The 19,598-nt window shown below is 34.7% G+C and overlaps 1 protein-coding gene and 2 long non-coding RNA genes across 4 annotated transcripts in view; 1 reads left to right on the top strand and 2 right to left on the bottom strand.

Annotated features, from left to right (window-relative positions):
• The window catches only part of LOC149070943 (uncharacterized), a 43,405-nt gene that overhangs the window by 5,518 nt on the left and 18,289 nt on the right, over positions 1–19,598 (bottom strand). The window contains exons 3-8 of the mRNA XM_089248498.1: positions 15,857–16,002; positions 14,712–14,873; positions 13,601–13,731; positions 2,702–2,804; positions 1,513–1,644; positions 976–1,061 (exon numbers count right to left, since the gene is read on the bottom strand). Of these exons, the coding sequence (XP_089104624.1) occupies positions 976–1,061; positions 1,513–1,644; positions 2,702–2,804; positions 13,601–13,731; positions 14,712–14,873; positions 15,857–16,002 (760 nt within the window). The remainder of the gene's footprint in view (positions 1–975; positions 1,062–1,512; positions 1,645–2,701; positions 2,805–13,600; positions 13,732–14,711; positions 14,874–15,856; positions 16,003–19,598) is intronic.
• On the top strand, positions 4,674–8,181 carry LOC149070946 (uncharacterized). 2 transcript variants are annotated; one of them, XR_016194969.1, is made up of 3 exons: positions 4,674–5,380; positions 6,626–6,943; positions 7,575–8,181. It is a non-coding gene; the product is annotated as an uncharacterized LOC149070946 (long non-coding RNA). The 2 variants fall into 2 exon arrangements; XR_016194968.1 differs by lacking the exon at positions 4,674–5,380 and having other exon boundaries at positions 6,492–6,943.
• LOC149070945 (uncharacterized) lies at positions 8,270–12,738 on the bottom strand. Its single transcript, XR_016194970.1, has 2 exons — positions 9,245–12,738; positions 8,270–8,518 (listed from the first exon to the last, which is right to left on the bottom strand). It is a non-coding gene; the product is annotated as an uncharacterized LOC149070945 (long non-coding RNA).

Here is a 19,598-nt window from a genome sequence, read left to right as displayed (position 1 = left end):
TGGTATAGGCAGAAGATGGACATTTATTTCCTCCCTCCTCGTTCGAGAAACAATCTGTAGCTGTGTATGCTTTTGTGGGGCAGCTTATGTGGCTTGAGCCCCTTAGGGTCCAGTTTCTATGAGGTGTTTTTTTACCCATTTTGTTGTAGTTAGAGGGATTGCCCCCCCCCCCTCCATCGTGTTGAAGCTCAACATTCAGCACTACTGAGCAGCTTCATGCAAATGTTGGCATGTCTGTATGTGTGTATATGCATTGACCTCTTCATCATGCTCTGCGGAAAGTTTCAAAGGATTAAAATAATTGATTTCTTATCAAATGTTCGTTTTTATTTTGTAAATTCATTCACGTTACCCCGTTCATTAAGACCCCCTATTTTATTAAACCCCCTCCCTCCCAAGGTGTCACTACTCACAGTTTAGAAACCACTGATATAAGAAAACAGTCCAGCATGGTTCATTTTGTCAAATGAGGGAAGGTCACATGAATGAATGAACGCCAGGGGATCTGCCACTGGACTTATCTCGTTGCCGAGATCTCTTCCAGCGCAACTTCGTGGCAGAGTCTGGGACAAAGTGAGTGCACCTAACAGTCTGATTGTATAGCTAGTGTTGTGTTTGATATTTCAGTGCTGCCATCTATATGTGTGAGTGAAGTGTAATGATTGAATATTTGTAACATTGTAGGCCTGTTGCTGTCTGTGGCGAGACTTTTTAATGGGGAGATCGACTCGCATTCGCGCCTTGAAGTTGGAAACCACAGAAAACCAACATCAGCCGACCACCACTGTGGCACCGGTGGGGTTCGAACCTGGATCCTCATGATGCGAGTCCGTCACTATAACCACTCGACCACCACAGCGGCTAAGAGGACACAGACAAGTCCCCAAAAAGTCACAGAATTTTGCTTTTGGTAGACACCCTTATATATTATTGAAAGAAAAAGTGGGGGAATACATTTTTGAATATATTATTTACCTGTTCATTCCAATGAGATGAGTATCAATGCCGCTTTGACTCAAAGAGTAAGCAACAGCAACCTTTGTAATGTCAGCCTTTTTCTCCTAAAATATATATGAACCATAATTGAGTATAATTTGCAGATGCGAAATTCACCACAATGGTATTTTTCACATTTTGTAATTATTTTTTTACTAATTTTCAAAAATATTATGTTGGAACACGAACTACAGCGAAACCTATGTATAACGATATTGTTTGTAACCTGCCTATAACAATATTTTCTTTGGTCCTGGCGGAATTCATATCCAATAGGAAATAGAGTAAATGTTCAAACTGTCTACAACGATAGCCTGTCTATAACAATATTTTTTTCCCCGAGTCCATACAGCATCGTTACAGACAGGTTTTACTGTACTATATCAGGACATATATTGCTGACTTCCTTGATTAAAAGCAACCCTCCCTTCCCAAAGTTACAGCCCTGGATAGGATTGTGCAATTGGAATCAGTAGGTTATATTTTTTTTTAAAGTATTGAAATAAAATTAGGTACCTTGCAATATTGCACTGCTCTCAGACAGGCATTTTTTAGAGTCTCTCTTGCAGGATGCCAAGATTGTGGACTAGACTCAGTCAGCAAACCCATGCCTACTGATGCAGCATTAATTATACCCAGTCCTTTGCTCTGAGAAAAGAACAGAAATCATAGCTGTTGAATTATAAATATTTGTATTCAGTTATTGCTGTTTTTTCTACATGAAACATAGCATCAGCGACAAAGAAATATACAAATTATCTGTGATAATGTTACTTTCCACATGTTTATACACAAAGCGTGATCAATGTTTCCAAAACGCCCTCATAGTTTATGCTGTTTTTTGAGCTCACTACTCAAAAAAAAAAATCTTTTTTTTTTTACTTTGTTACTTTGAATTGAATAATGTTACTTTCCACATGTTTATACACAAAGCGTGATCAATGTTTCCAAAACGCCCTCATAGTTTATGCTGTTTTTTGAGCTCACTACTCAAAAAAAAAAATCATGCTCTTTCTCAAGAAAGTTTCAACTTTTTTAGGGTGTTTTTGGGTTGCTCATTTCAAAACTGGTGTTACTTTTGCTGGATTGGCTCTAGTTTAAATAATGTATGTTGTTCACTATTTCAATGTAGTCTGAAGTAACTAATTTATGCAACCTTTCATTTTACGTTTTATTCACTTTATTTCAAAAACTTGGGCCAATCTTACAAAACCTAATGCCAGATTCAGAATCAGCACCGGAAAGTCACCCTAAAATCATTGAAATATCTTATTTCATATGGAATGAGCAGGGAATTTGTTAGTGTTAAACTTCTTTGTGTAATATAATAATTTTATGTACGCATCCTGCAATAATTATGTGCTTTCAACACCTCTTATATTGTCAGAATTTTGTTCATTTTCAAATAATGAACTATTTCAGTTATTGTTAATACTGTATTTTACTTCCCCAGATACAGACAAATCCAAATACCCCCTCTTTCTAAGACAAATTTTTTGTCCAGTAAGTTTCCGCAAAAGAAGGGTACAGTATTTTGTCTCTGGAAACTTATTAATGACACTATGTTATCATTAACAGTATGTTATTATATGCATAAAAAATTCTCATAACGATATACTTCTACATATACAAGTCTGTATAATAACGTCAAGTTGAATCAGATCATCAAAAACAGATTGAATAATTAATATTATAACAATTTTACCTGAAAGAAAGGAATGTACTTTAGAAGAGTATCGTCAAATAACGTGCAACGGCAGTAAGACAAAACCAAATCAATATGAACTGGGGAACGTTCTAGAACTTCTCTAAAATAGCATAAAAAGGCTTTTATTAAAATTATATTTTCTGCAACATAAAATTATTTATATATATATATAAATAATTTTCTTTGTGTGTGTGTGTGTGTGTGTGTGTGTGTGTGTGTATGTTCTCTATACAAATCTACAATTTTAGATCGATCATCACCAAATTTTGCATATATATACCAAATGGGACCAGACTTAAACGATAGGTTACTTTAAAAGTTTGTGTAAGACTAACAAATGCCCAAAATAGTTGAAAAACTATCAAGCAACAAACTTGCTACAAAATTGGTTTCTCGGCCTCAACAATCACTTTCGGAATGCTTATTTTGGTTACCGTGGTTCCCTAGCAATGTGTTTCAGACATGCATATGCCTTTTGGTTCCATTTCAAATCACCTAGCAAAATGAAACCCATGGTCACAGATTTTTATAATTTTTTTTTTATTTGTTTCTTTCACCATCCTTACTAACCATGTGAAATATTATTTGCATATGTCTAAAACTTTTTGAGAAAAAAAAATTAAAATTTATCAAAAAATTATGATTTTTCCGAGGCTTGATTTTTAAGAGGCATTGTTTGAGAGTCATAACTTTTTCTATTTTCAATACATTCAAGTGAAATTTTCACTAAAATGTTCACAAAAACAAAGTATGAATAAAAATAATTCATGCACTTACATTTGAAATTTATACGCAGAAAAATTATGTTAACTTTTTCTCATGAAAAATTCTATAGAAACAATTTTTATTTTAATTTTCTCCTAAATATATGAAGTGAAAGACTGGGGAAAAAATAATGGTTTTTTTTTACTGTTAATATATTTATTCTGGCTCGCAACACAAAATTCATCGAAAGAAGACTGGGTCGCTCCTATTTCAAATTATTCAACTAGATACTGAAATGAGAACCATGATCCCAGATTTAAATTATTATTTTTTGCTTCTACTATCCTTGTTGACCATGAAAAATGTCATGTACATATGTCAAACTTTTTGAGAGAAAAAATGTTTTCTAACACCACAAATGACGTCTCAAGCAATATTGTTTATATATGAAAATATATCATAACTTTGCAAATTTTCTATTCATTCAAATTATATTTACACTACATATGCTCACAAAAAAATGCAGATTATGACTAGAAAAATTTAAACCTTATTGCAAAAAAATCATTTAAATTAAATTTTTTTTTTTGTAATTAACGATTTTTCAAACACTTTCTTTTGGATGCGCAGCATGAATTTAATTTTTTTTTTAATTTAATCCTATTAATACATAACAAAAAAAATTTAAAGTTGTATTTTATCTTTCTTTTATGTTTATTACAGTATTCACTAAGTAAAGTTCCATGAGTTGATGCAGTAATTTAAAAGCATTTAATAAATTTTAAAATTCAAGGATTAAATAAATTCATGAAATAGTTAGAAATGTTAATGAAATGTGCCGCATCAGGGTTGGTGGAAAAAAAGGTTTTTGGTTTAAATTCATACTTTGATTAAATTCATTTATTGTTGAAAAGATTCTTAGAAAAGTGTTGAAATTCCAAATAATTAAAATTACTTTAATTAATCACTAATTGATCTATAAATATTTCTTATGATGCAACAAAGGCAAATTTTCGCAATTTGATATATTTTTGCCTAAATTATTTTGTATTCGATAAATCCAGATATTATTGTTAAATATATACATATAGATGTATTTTTGTTATTTTTAACATGCTTAATTATAAAGGTATTTTTTCAAAACTGTGATAATTAAAAAAAATTACTTTGGTTATTAGAACATATATCTTATAAACATTTAATTTATATGATAAATGCGAAATAGCTACACTTGTGTGAAAATATTTTTTATTATAATATTTAATGCAGGCCTATAGATTTTTCCCAAGAAATAATTTAAAATTGCTGATAAAAAGCCAGAATATGAGGCATCAAATCACAAAGAATGAAATAATTATCAGATACAACCTGATTGTTGTAGCTGAGGCTGATGGAAGAGTAGAATTAAAACCTAATGTATATAATGCCTGGTGGTGATATATTAGACATGATGTTTCTTGTTGTGATGATGATTGTAAAAAATAATAGCTTCTGTGAAGATATAAACTATGGCACACTGGTCTTTGTCCTTCAGAGGACAGCTGGGGCTCGACCATCTACTTGTCCCCGGTAACGATTTTATCGTTCACTCAGCGATTTCTCGTTATGAGCGATAAAAGGGAAGTTTTTGCGACCATATTCTTCGTGAACGATAAATGCGGATCGCTGGGAGGGACAATTGTGAACGAGAGCCGGGAACCTCTCGTTCAGCGGAAGGACAATTATTTGAGTAGGCTTAACAATGGCGATGGCGTCGACTTACGTGTTGTTAAATGATTATTACGATTCTCAAATGCCTGCACGTGCTCCGGTTTGAAATAGATACGTCATGGATGCGTTTAAGCTGTCGGATAAAGAATTCGTGAACCTTTTTAGGTTGAAGAAAAATGCTACGAGGAAAATGATCGAGGAATTGCGCCGATGTTGGCCCATAGGTCGGAACTCGAGACACCGCTGACAGTTGAGAGAAAGGTAAGTAATAATTAACGTTTAAATTAAAATAATTTTAATCAGAAATTATTCGTTGTTTCATTTTGAATGAATGTTTTTTTATTAATAATGGAAAACGAATCAAGTACTTAACCTAAGCCTATTTAGGCCTATACATTTTTTATGTTCACGATGTTTTCAAGTAATTTTGATATTCATTAAAAAACACTAGGCTTTCAAAATAAAAGTATTTTGAAAAACTCATGCACAAAATATGTAGTTCTGTTCGACCCGATGTGCATAAGTGGCCTCGTAACAGAGTTGGTGCTATGATTCTCGCGAGGAAAGCATAAAATTTATAAGCTACAGGCCCTTTCAGTTAATTAAGGGAGTCCTAGAATATAACTTTGCCTGAGGCCCATGCATGGTACCCACAAAGGTGGGGCTGATTTCTATCATTTTTCATTGTTTTACACTCTAAATTCACCTTTTCTGGAAAGAACCGGCAAAGATCCAAGCGTAGGGGTGGGTCCCTGCGGAATGGGGGCACATGGACCCATTGCGTTCTTGAAACAACCCCAGACCTGTGATTCCCAAATTTTGCAGGGCAGCTAAGAAATTGGGCAGGCGCTTAAATATTTTTTCCATTTGTCAAGCCTTGCCTGTGTATATATGTGTGTGTGTAAAATTAATAAGTACCCTAAACAAGTTTACAGTATTTTGTTTAGATCACCCTTTGTCCATCACAGTTGTTCCAATGAAATATTCACTTAATGGTTTACCTATTTCTGTTAGTACTGAAGCGATTGCACGCTGCATGGATAATAATGCTATTCGCTTGTATGCCTCTCTCACTGAGGAAGCTAGTATTTTGATGCCCCTTTGTAACGTTTTGAAGGAGAGGTACCAGAATCAAATTTGCACCCCCCCCTCGGGTCTAGTGCCCGATACCCATCTGCTCCCCCCTCTAGTTGCGGCCCTGCTCTCACTTATGCATGTTTTTCCCTTGTACTTTTGCACTGGGGGGATGAGTGAGAGATACGGTATACAGTCTATATGCTCGTTATAATGACCATTCCATTACTAACCGATAGTTACACTATATGTCATTGTTTTTCATGTTTTTGGGGGGGGGGGGTGATGGTTACATTTTCCGAGAGCGCGTTAGCATTTGTTTCTAACAGAAGTTTCTCGTAGCACTTTACCATAACATTAGCTTATTCAAATATAATAGTTTTACAATATATCTTGAACAACTACCTCATGTTTGATTTGACTTTTGCGCAGGTTCTATGTGCATGTCACTGGTGCCTACCAAAGAAGCCTGAGCCAAGACGTCAGTTTGGGGATGTACGAACAGTCTGTGAGTAACTCTATCCGTACAGTTACTGTGGCCATCAATACGTTGATGCTACATAAGTATGTGAGATGTCCCAATATGTCGACCTGCAAGAGAGTTTTTGGGAGAAGCTCAAATTCCTGGGAATTATCTGTGCCATAGACTGTATACACATGCCTGTTGTGGCACCATCAAAGTTTGACAAGAAGTATCCAGAGCCTTCCTACGTCAACGGGAAGCAGTTTCACTCCGTCAACGCACAATTGGTGAGAAATATAGTATTTCAACTTCTTGCCAATAATCATCCTTTATGATTTTGAATTTTGGGAAACGTCTGTGGAAAGGGGGGGGGGGGGGGGGTTAATTTTTTAAAAGCACCAGTTATATGGTTTTTGCATTTATACGACACCATTATTTGAGCCTGAACCCCTCCCTCCAAATTTTCAATGAGTTTACGCCTATGGGTGCCACATGGCATCACTATACCAAACATTAGACAGAAACAAGCTTCACATTAGGTTCACAACACGGACACACACATTCAAACATGTATCAATTTGCTAGAAGTTCCGCAGAGCAATATGGCTTAGGTGCATGTCTGGTTTAGTAGTCATTTATGATACGTTCCATGAAAACTGTCACTATGCAATGACATAAAATAAGAAAAGGTGTGATATCTTTATACAAACTATCAAACAGAATTTATTCTTGTAGTACTATACACGTATGTTGTCTGAACACTGTTCTTACCCTTTATGTAAAGAAATTTTTTTTCCATTACTAAATTTCAGGATATTTGTAATGATTTCTGTCTGACACAATGTCAGGTTTTAATAATTCACATGCTTCTATGCAGTCTTTTTAACTATCATTACATAGTTTTTTTTATTATTTCAGACAGAACTTCTGACTCTTAACATCGAGGCAATGGATGCTCAGCGGTAATGATGACTATTGCTAGTGAACTGTGTGGTTTTTTTTTTTGGAGCGGTAAACACTGACTGCGGGTGTGTTTTTCCAACCTATATGTGTGAATGCAGTCAAAAATAAGGAGGGAAAGCATTATTGACCCGAAGGGCATGCACAAATGTTGCGTTTGTCTTCCATGTTTTATCTTTGTGAATTTTTGATTGTGATGTTTTCAGTTTTTGAATGTAGTATTGCTTATAAAATGTCTTGTGTTTCGAATGTTTTATGCTGCAATGTATTGTCCTGGCAGTTAAATTCTTGCCATACCTCAAATTTTGCAAGAAAAGAAAATAATAAATGCACAATGAAACTAAATGTAACTGAGAGTTGACTCATTACTTAATCAAGGTGTGAGGAATTCATTGATTTTGGTTTTAAAAAGATATCGGAAATAGCTTTTATTAAAATATTTTTAGTGATCTTGATCCTTCCCTATGTTTGTTCATTTTAACTTTCCAATCTGTTTTTTCCTGATCTCTGTTAGCCAATGCATACATTTCATGAATTTTTAAATGGTTGAATTTAACTGTAAACAGGGCCATATTATCCTCCAGTCTCCTGTGGGAGATTAAAAAGTGACCTATCTAAATGAAATACAGCAACACAAATTCAATCAATAAAAAGGAAAAAAAATAACAATTTTAATTTTTCTTATATACTTCAATAAAATCTTTAATCACGTTACATAACTGTGATGAAAGATTGTTTATAGAAGTGGGTACTTCTTTGAAGGTTATTGCAGTTTCCTCCTGTGCCTGTATGAGTTCTTCTATAGCATGCTTTTTTTTTTCTTCGTTGTGGCGTCCTGTTCAATGAAGCTGAGGCTGTTTCCTCTTGATGGGAAGGAACAGTAAGGGATACATCAACAGGACCTGAAATGTGTATTCAAGTGAAGGAGATTTAACAAATAATACCTCGTAATCATATCCATTATGCATTAAACTTTCAGACAGTTATATACAATAATGATACAACCCAATGCCATCATGTCACAACTGTATGTGTTATAAGTTTCTGAAAATGCAGAGCAGTCTCAAACCTGGTGGGGGGGGGGGAGCCTATGCATTAAGACGGCACTAACTGGAAGACCACAAAACTCAATTGGAAATGCGTGAAACATTTCTGTATGCCAGAGGTAATAGGCACCGTATCCCAAAAGTTAAATTTAATGAGATCACAATGTAAAGAATTTCACATTTTTTTTCACAGCACTCTTGTAGTGAGTCCATGTCTACACAAAAAGAAATGTTGTGGTTTAAATAATCATCCTATGCATAACTGCCACATTAATTCAACCTTCAAAAACCAGATTCAAAAAGGTCTGTTTGGACCGCTGTTAATTTTTGTAACATTCTACCATTGTTTATATAAACCACATAAAAAACAATTACATTAGATTTTTTTTCCTTTGAGAGATGTTGATAAAAAAAAAAATTTAGTTTAAGCGATTAAATGCAATATTTCCTTATTTCGTTTCTGTAATTTTTCTAACATCAGCAGGAAACAAAACTTTTGGTTTTATAAATGAAACATATTTAATAAATTAACTATATTTCATAAATTACAAGGTAAAATTCAACAAACTTGGAAGTACTCACCTTTTTTCAATCCTTCCCATCTTCGCTGGGACCATACGGAATGGCATTTAATTTTGTCGCCAGCCGTGACCATGTTGTATTTTTGTCGTGACTTGTGAGGTCAGAGGACAGCTTCCCCTGAATTAAAACATGGCGTTTCTCCAAAAAAATTATCATCACCTCATACTGAGCGGCGATGGTCTTGGAGCATCGCTTGGGTTGAGCACCATTCATTGCGATAGGGAAAAAAAACACACGGAAGGGACAGAAAGTAAATAAACAGAATGTTTCTGTTGCCACCGGCAGGAAGAACAATTAAAATAAAAAACATAGTAGTTGTTGTATTTCCTTAACATAGCGCTGATTGGTCAGAAGATGAATTACTCTCGAAGAAGCATTTTCGCGTACTTATCGTATCACGTGGTCTGAACGACAATCTTCAACGAGTGGAAAATGGTCGCTCAGAATTGTCGCTGAGAGTTTTGTCCTTCAGCTTGTCTTTCAGAATTGTCCTTCAGCGAGGGACAGGTTGTTATGAACGACAAGTAGATGGTCGAGCCCCAGGTGTCTTATTTGATTATAAGACTATCATCCCAGCAGGTGATGATAAAGTCACTGCTGTTGCTTCATGGAGAAAACTAAAACAAAAGCTTTAGAACCCAACTGCCCCCACATTACAAATGATGCTAGTCTCATTTATGATCTTGCTGAAGACAGAATGTGCTCCATAGAGTAACCTAATCCAGGGCTAGCAAATGTGGCTAAAATTAACTTGAAGTGAAAAGCTTTTCTTATTATAATTCCCATCATTCTGGAATTCAAAGTAAAATTTCAGAAAAGACACTTCTTGAAATTTATAGTGTTGGAAAAGAAACTGGATCTGACTGTCATAAAAAGTAAAAATCTATTATCCATTACATCACTGGACCCATCAGACATCAATCTTTTAATCTTGAGGAGTGGAGTTGGTTATGAACTTTTATCTTTATCTACTCTGTGTGAGCATCAGAGCTTTTTTTCTTAAAGGAGCATGAAACATACCAGAAAGCATGCTTCAATCCTTTTAAATGTCATAAGAAAAAAATAACAAAAAGGTTTAACTAAAATTGTACTTTTCACAGAAAATAAATGCAATAGATAATTGTACAAAATCTACTCCAGGGCAAAAAATATGCCATGCTTGCAAGCATAAAGTGAATAAACACATTAATAAATTAGGTGAAGAAACTGAATACTGTGAAGAGAATGAACAGTGATATTGATGTAGAGATAAGTAACTTGGAAATGTCAATTTCTAAACAAGAAGCAAAGAAATAAATAGAGAAAGAAAAAAATAAAGAAATAAATTCATCTCTATAAAACATAGTCACCAATTAAACTTCATGGAGTAGCTTCACAAGGTGTAGGCCAAACTATGCCAAGAGAAAAATTGAATCTGCCTGTTACAAACCTTTGATTTTAAAGTGTTAAGTTTTCGAAGAATCGCCAGAAATTAAATTTCAAAGCACACTTAATGAAGATATTAAATAAAAAGCAAATAATATGGATATTTTGATAAAGTTGATTAAAAAAAAAGACTCAATTCAACCATCACAACAAGGAAAAAATCTGTGAAGAGTTCAATGTCACTGAATATGCTGTGCGAAAAGCACAAGAGCTTTTAAGAGACAAGGGCATAGTGGTTTTGCCTGAACCTAGAGAAGGGCATCCTCTGGATAAAAATGTAATAAATACAGTCATCGACTTTTACCAATGTGATACATACGAATAATGCCAGGGTCAAAGGATGAAGTGAGCATTGGAAAAAATTTATGCAAACAAAAGTGATTTTTATTGATAAACCTAAATGAGCTTTATTCAGCTTTTAAGTTGGAACATCCAGATTTAAAAATAGGTTTGTCAAAGTTCTGCATGCTGCGACCCAAATGATGTGTGCTAGCAAGTTTTTCTGGTACACATTGTTTGTGTGTGCATCATTCACCAGAATGTAATACATGCTCCATGCTTTCTTTATAGAACAGACTTATCATGGCCTGATTTTTCAATTAGTGTGCTCTATAAATAACTGAGATTGTATGCTCCGCCATTGCTCCAAGTGTCCAAACGAAAGTCTGAAATGCTTAATGAAAGAAAAATTTGAAGAATGGGATCCTGATTATCAAGTTACATATAACTCTAGGATATCCACTGATAGGACTGAACAAGTTCAGGTCACTGTTACTTTAGAAGAGTACTTGGAGAAGTTGATGAAAAGCCTTGAAGTAGTTGTACCACACTCATTCATAACCAAATCCCAAGCGAAATAAGGTTAATCTGAAAACTGATGAGGCTATTGTCTTACTTGACTTCAGTGAAAATTACTCATTTGTCATCCAGGATGAAGCACAAGGTTACCATTGGACACACAACAGTTGTTCTCTCCATTCAGCTGTACTTTATAATCGTACAGCAAATGGTGAAGATCTAGTCATTTCAAGTTTTTGCTTAATATCAGTTGATTTACAGCATGATGTTGCTTTTGTCAACAAAATGCAAAAAATAATTGTAAAATATATAAAAGAAACATTTCCGATCATAAAAAACATTCATTACTTTAGTGATGGGTGTGCAGCCCAATATGAAAATTTTATCAATCTCTGTAATCACAAAACTGAATTCATGTTAACAGCCAAATAGTCATTTTTTGCCACAAGTCACGGCAAATCTTGTGATGGTATTGGTTTCACTGTAAAACGCTTAGTTAAAAAAGCAAGTCTTCAGATGTGTCCAGGAAATGCCATTGATTCAGCTGAAAAATTTATTTCTTTTTGCAGAACAAAAATTTAAAATATTAAATTCCAGATGATTACAAAAGAAATGCTAGTAGAAGCAGTTTGAGATTCGTTTCGCAAAATCAAAAATAATCCGTTGCACATGTAGTTTCCTTCACTATCAGAAGATGCCATTGGAACAAAAATTAGTTTTGATGAAAACTTTTGTACTATCTTCAATTTCTCAGACAAACAACCATCAGTATAGTTTTAACTAAACGTGATGATGAAAGTGATGTTAAAGTTAAAGTCTTGCATCCCAATGGCCCTTCTAGATTTTTTCACTGGCCTTCTAAAGAAATTATCTGTTTTATTCCATTGTGTTACATAATTGCTTCCATCAATTCTCCATCCTTCCGATCCTTACAAAAGGATCCGGAAGGGTATACTATTTCCCCCAAGAAGGACATGATTTCTATTAATCATCAATGTACAGTGCTGTTGAAAAAAAACCATCATTGTGAATGAAAAAGCAAAGGTGAGCCATTGTGTTTATTATAAAAAAATCAAACTTTAATAATTTTTTCGTGATCTGATTTTTTAATGCAACAGTTAAATTTTTTTCTAGTTATAATCTGCATTTTTGTATGCTAGCATATTTAGTGTAATGAATCGAAAACTTGCAAAGTTATGATATATTTTCATATATGAGCAATATTGCTTGAATGGTTAGCATTAGAGACGTCATTCATGGCGTTAGAAAACATTTTTTCTCTCAAAAATTTTTTGACATATGTACGTGAAATTTTTCATGGTCAACAAGAATAGTAGAAGCAAAAAATAATTTAAATCTCGGATGATGGTTTTTATTTCAGTATCTAGTTGAATGATTTGAAATAGGAGCGACCCAGTCTTAATTCAATGAATTTTGTGTTGCGAGCCAGAATAAATATATTAACGGTCAAAAAAACATTATTTCCCCCCCCCCCCCCAGTCTTTCACTTCATATCACATCAATAATATTTTAAAAATTGTAATGAATTCTCAATTTTTGAAACATTGAGTTTGCAAAGCCCAGAAAATTAAATATGAAGTAATTAGCCGGACCTACTTTAGAGTTGGATATCCAGGCAATAACATTGATTTCAATTTTTTATTTACATCTTCTCAAGCTTGAAAATGTCTGTCTTGCCTTTTAATATTCAACTGCATAAATTCATAATGGTTTAGGTTGTTTTAAAATGAATTATGGGCCCATAAAGTACATCAAAGAAATTCCCCAGCTTTAACTAAGCATTTTTGGAAGCTGAAACAGACAGATCGATAACTTGTTCAATGGGGGGAAATCAAAATACCTAGCGCTCCTTGAAAAAGGGAAAAAATATTTTCATTTCTACGTTTCTTTAAATCTGGATTTATTTATTTCATGAGTCGTGCAGGAAGTCATCATATTGGTTAACGTGGACACAGTTTGTATGTCCCTCAAAGAAAGAGGGACATATCACGTGATCCAAAAAGCCTCATTGAAGAAAATCTGGGCAGTGCCAGGTATTAAAGCTAGTATATGTATATAAGGAAACAAAAATGTGTTTTATTTTTATGTACTTTCATAACCAAGTTTACTAACTTCAATGGTTCTAAGGGATAGCCAGTGATGCCGATAAACTTAGCTTTTCCGGATTCTTTAATCTTTTGCAAAGCAGGAAGAGTTTCATTGATAATGATGTCCAAATTTTGAGCGAATTCAACATCATGCACCTGGTAATCATGAAACATACTATAAAACTGACTATATTGTGACTGCAACATTAATATTGGTCAATGTAAAATAAAAAAACACATTTATAAATATACTTCTCTGAGGGAGGCACTACCTTTTTGAATGTTAGAATCTACTCCATTCTAGTCTCATATCAAGGTTTTAACAGCTGGCTGCAATGAATTCGGAAAAGAAAATTCAATACCTCTAAGGGGAAATCGGACTCATGTGCTCTTGCATGCTAGACCACTCTGCTACAGAAGCAACAAACTTCTTTCTTTAGAGCTTATATGTACTGAACGGGACTACACATATGAAAATGTTCTACATATATGACAATGTAGAATGATATATGAAGATGGCATTCAGACTGTCTATGTGTGATCCCATTCAGCACATATGAGCTCTAAGGAAGGAAGTTTGTTGCTTCTGTAGCATAGTGGTCTAGCGCAGTAATTGTCAACCTTTGGAAGCCTGTGACCCAGTTAAATCCTTCGTGTGAGTAGAAGGCCCAGCCATTGCACATCATTAATAGGAGATAAATTACGAAAAATGAAATGATGAATCACTCATGGTCCGGTTTGACTGACATCAGGGCCCAGTATTTGTGGGCAATCGGGAAACACTGGTCTAGTGCACTTGCATGGCGTGGGAGAGGACAAGGGTTTGATTCCCATAGAGGCAGTTGAATTTTCTTTCCTGAATTTACCTTTGTATCAGCCAGCCTTTATACTAATAGTGGAGAGTTAGATCATCTTCAGACATTCTAGTCTTCCTAGCTTGCCTGCTGATATGGATTAATACAGTTACTTTTATGCAAAAAAAATATCTGCTTGAGGTATTGATTGAATGAGCCAATGTATCAAAATATGATATAGTGAATCATTGCTTTTATCATCAAACATACAAATCATGTATGTTTACGCAAAATGTACAGTATTTCAGTTTCAAACATAAGCATATAGAGAACAAATACTACCTGAATGACGTCAATATAGTCCAACCCCAATCGTTTCAGACTCTCCTCAAAACTTGATAAAGTTCTTTCGGCAGAAAAATCAAACATCTTCGGAATATCATAAGAGTATCTTCCAACCTTAGTTCCAACATGGTAAGTTTGTCGTGGCAAATTCAATAGTGCCTTTAAAATTGAAATATTGTATCAAACTTATAAATTTGAGAGCGATTTAAAAGAAATTATGATGCAATTTTAAAGAGCAATAAAGACAGCTGACAGTAAACTGAATTTCAGCAGGATTTTGATTGGGATCTTTGTGGTTTCAGCATATTCTCAGGTCTTAAAAGCATGCGTTCAATTCAAAACTGTTCCTGTACCTGTATCAACAGCCTTGCCATTTTAGCAGGATCCAGGTTATGTGATGGCTGAAAAAAAAAGCTAAAAGATTGCTCTCAAAAATCCTAGCCCTATATCACATAGCTATAAAATTTTTCTCTACTCTTCCAAGCTACGAATTGTCCAACATTTTCCTTGTAGGCCTCTGCATCCAAAGTTGTGTTGAAAAGCAGACAATTGATTCTGGACTAAAATGAGACTTTCTGGATATTAATAACAAGACAAACTTTGGAAAGAAAAGTTGGTAGTCATTGCTTGGAAATGAATGTCTTGCAATCTGGACAGATGCACTAACCAATACACCCACGGAGAGATGAGAAAGATGTTTTTTCTCAGCCCACAACACAGTCATGGGTCTGAGCATCATGTAATCAGAGATTTGAGACTACCTCAACTTTTTTTTTTTAAATTTCATTTCAGCACCAATATTCAGAAAGTATATTTTTCTTGATGTGCTGTAGGCCAAGAAAAAACACAAAAGACTGATTATTCGTCACCTCGATATGGTGCACAAGACACTTATTTTTGTTTACCTATATCATTTTTATCACCTATATTCAATGTTATGTTATGACCACATAAATTATCCTTAAGATGAAACCTTGATTTCTTTGTTAAAAATTCATGATCTAGAAAAGATACGCCCTCCCTGTACAGTCATCAAAACATACCATAAAAAACTATGAATTAAGCTGGGTATTCACAGATTTCGACAAGAGCAATAATGGGATAACAAAAGCTGAAAAGTAAGTTGAATACCAAGGACTCACCTTGCCAAGAACTTCCTCCGCCTTAGTTTCACCGTAATAAGGAGCACAGTCTATGTAATTTATGCCATTCTTTACTGCTTTTATAACCGTTTCTATCCCTTCAGGCTCTTCCTTTGTTCCATGGCACAGGGCAAGTTGTGCTGTGCCTGTAAAAAAAAATATATACTTATCAGGAGCGGCTTGAGTAAGGCACCACATCCTAAGTGAATGCCCCTCCCCATGTACTGCAGCTAGGCCTAGGCTAAAATCTTTGGTGGGCCTACTGCAGTGAATTTATAATGCGAAAAACAAGACACAAACAAATTTACAAGACACAGTCACTTTTTTTGAGCCATACCTTGGCAACAAAGGGTTAAGAACAGAGATCTTGAGAAAACAAACAAGGGGACTGTAATACCAGAAACAAGAATGGACTATCACAAGGGGCAAATGTGTATTTTTGTGCCCTCAGGAGCAGTCAAATAAAGGTGAAGAATGAATTTTAGTTCTTTCTTGTCCAGGGCCTGGAGCATCGCCCCCACAAGGGGCTGGCAAGGCTCCAGCCCTGAGGCTTGGGACGACTTTCATTTTTTTGTTTTTTCACGCTATAAATCCATCATAAAGGGGCCCTTGAAATTCTGGTCAAGGGCCCGCAAATGATCCCAGCCTAGGAGCCCTACTCCAGGATGTGGGGGCCATGGCCTGGAGCACCAAAACATCCTCTCTCACTCCCCCTAGTTTCTATCTAGAGAATCTTTTGGAGAATATTCTCTGGTAGGACTACCATTATAAATAACTTGAAAATATTTTTATAAGTTCTTGATGAGAATATTCTGTTATTTATAATATAGTTACGTATAGGTCCTTCTCTAGAAGGACCACTTTTATAAATTACTGGGGAATATTTTTACAGAAAATAATAAGAATTATTCTGAAGTTATTAATAACAGTCCCAGACCTGCCAACTCTCCGGATTTAGGCAGGAGACTACGGATTTGTTAAAATTTCCCCGGATTTCTGCATAAAATTGTATTTTACGCGAGCTTTCATGTTGTCGTGACGTCAATGACTGCCGTCGTCGTTAGGGAAAACACCCATAGAGGACAACCGTGGTCATTTCCATCACGCAGCCGTAAAAAAGTCTTGGTGACCGCATTTAAAGCCGGGTTTTCCTAGGAGCAGGTTTTCTGTGCCACGCGCAACGTGAATCGCCCAACGCGACACGCCGTTCACCAATAAGAAAATTAGTATGTTTTCCGGCAGAGCGCAATACAGCTCACGACAGCGTTTTACGTCCGCGTGATTGGCCGACTGCTTGTGAAGGTGTCAAATGCGTCGTGCCGATGTTCTCTTCACTTTTGTGCGTTTCCCTTCTCTTAAACCGGAGCATGCAGACGACAGAGTAGGCGATGCAACTAGGCCATATACTATAATATAGCCACCCTGATCTGATGTGCCACGCGTAGCGTGATTATGTAACACGGTTCTCTCAGCGCGAAATGTTCTAATTCGGTTCACGCAGCGCAAAAAACCTAACCTAGAACTCCTTAATACACAGGCTGGCGCATGCGGCATTCTGGTCCTTTTTGTAGCACTGTTTACTATCATCGCATTGTAGGGTCCTTTCAACGCTCCTATATATTAGTTAAATTTATTGTGTTTTTAGATGTTTTTATCGATTTTTTTCGTGAAATAACTTCAGATAGGCCTTGTTGTTCGGCTCCAAAGTGTTCCAATTCCGACAAAAAAGGTTTTAGAATGTTTAGATTTCCGGCGGAAAAAGAACGACGCGAGAAGTGGATCGTGAACTCCAGGAGAGACGATTTCATACCAGGAAACGGAGCTCGCCTGTGTGAAGTGAGTTAAATTTAATTATTCTGTGTGAATTTTATTTTTTCAAAATCGTATTTGTGATAATGATTTTAAATAAGAACTATATGAAAAAATAAATCGTTTGGAGGTAGCAGACGATATTTGGCGCCATTGCTCACGTGTTGTGTTTAGATATAAAAGTTATGGTGATTTTCAATCAATCATTTTCCCGGTTTTTTGTTCCGTTTGATTTAAGAGAAAAGATGCATAGGTACATAATTTTGACCAAGAGAACTAATTTAAATTCAAATTATTTATGAATTTATCGTGGAATGCTCACTTTCTCGGCTCTTAGTTTGGCGATTTATCGCTACTACGACGAATTACTGTTATAATGAATTTTAACTTATTTTGTTATGTTTTGAGGCAAAATTTCATGTGATATTTCTGTGGAAAATAGAAATGTTTTAATTTTGGCATTTTCGACTAAGAGAACAAGGTGATTTCAAATCAGTTGGAAATCGGTTCTTCAATCATCCTTGCTGGTTTGGCGACTTATCGCTTGCAGATTGGGAGTAATTAGCTAAAATTATATCTTCACTGAAAATCAAATTTAATGGGATTAAAAATTAATGTGATAGACGTCGTATTTCAATTGATTTCATTTTCTGTCCCCCATAATTCTTTTAACAGACTGCAAAATTGTGATTGGTATCATTTGTTTGTGTTACTGGACTGGTGAGCACTCTTTCTTTCCTGCAAGGCACATGCAGTGACTACTTTGCAAATTAATTACAAAGAATTAATTTAATCTTACTATTTTAAAATTAATTGCATGTTCAGCTTAAATCATTATCTTGCTTCGAAAAAGGTTTTTAAATTTTTTCACTCGCACTACATGCATGAGTTTTGAAACAAATACCTCATGGATTAAATTTTGCCCATGCAAAAACTGGTTTTTTCTTCTTTCTCAAGAATAATACATTCCAATTTCTTTGGGGTTTCAAGAAAGTATGATGGAAAGTAATTTTTTCAAATTAGGAATTTAAAATTTCTATTTTTTTTAAATTTTAGACATTTTTTATAATTTTTCTTAAACATTTTTAAAATTTTCAATGAATCTCAAAAATTCTATCTATATCCCTATAATAGCTTAGTAAGGGTGGAAAAATTGCATAACAATGTCAAATCATTCGCCAGTAATCAATTTGAGGAAAACGCATTTAAGTATTGTGAAGCAGAAATGTTGAAATTTTTTTCTCAGACCCAACACCATACAGACACATGAAAATAACTTCAATGTTCAATAACGTACTGTTTTTTTATATTGCTATCTTAATTTTATTTATCCCTTTAATGCTTTGAAAAGCTTGCCACTTCAAACACTGGATGCTCAGCAAATTAAAAAAAGCCATAGATTAAAAAACTGATGAGGTAAAAATTCAATTGAATTTATTTTGCAGTCTGTTATCTATTTAATATGTTCTGAGAGTAATATTTGAGGCAAATTAGGAATTACTGTGAGAAAGATAAAAAAATAGAAATTGACATTATAACCGTCAAAACGCATTATAAATGTTAATATTTTTTTACATTGGCATGAACAGATTTTCTGGTAAGTGTGATACAAAAGATGCGTAACAATTACTTTTTTGAATGAGTATTAAGCTCAACAATGTGTGCATAATTTTCAGTAGACAAAGTTTCGTCAACTGTCACCACCATATCTCATTGCATAGATATGCAATTGCGAAACACGTTATAATGATAGCAAGAAAAACCTTTTTGAAAATCAGTTTTTTTTTCATTCACTACCTATACACTTATTTCTGATGTCTGTTATCACAATACACAAATTCACTACAAAACACTGCACGTCAATATAAATTTTGTGCTGCCTCCATTGTTTTAAGTGGTATTATTATAATTATTTATTCATCTGTGGAATTTT

The sequence above is a fragment of the Pholcus phalangioides genome, unplaced genomic scaffold (assembly GCF_987345545.1).
Source record: "Pholcus phalangioides strain wild (caught in Gottingen) unplaced genomic scaffold, Ppha-v1.0 ptg000020l_1, whole genome shotgun sequence".
In the NCBI taxonomy this organism is placed as follows: Eukaryota; Metazoa; Arthropoda; class Arachnida; order Araneae; family Pholcidae; genus Pholcus; species Pholcus phalangioides.
Note: the sequence above shows the minus strand (reverse complement) of the source record. Positions and strands in the feature narration are given on the sequence as shown.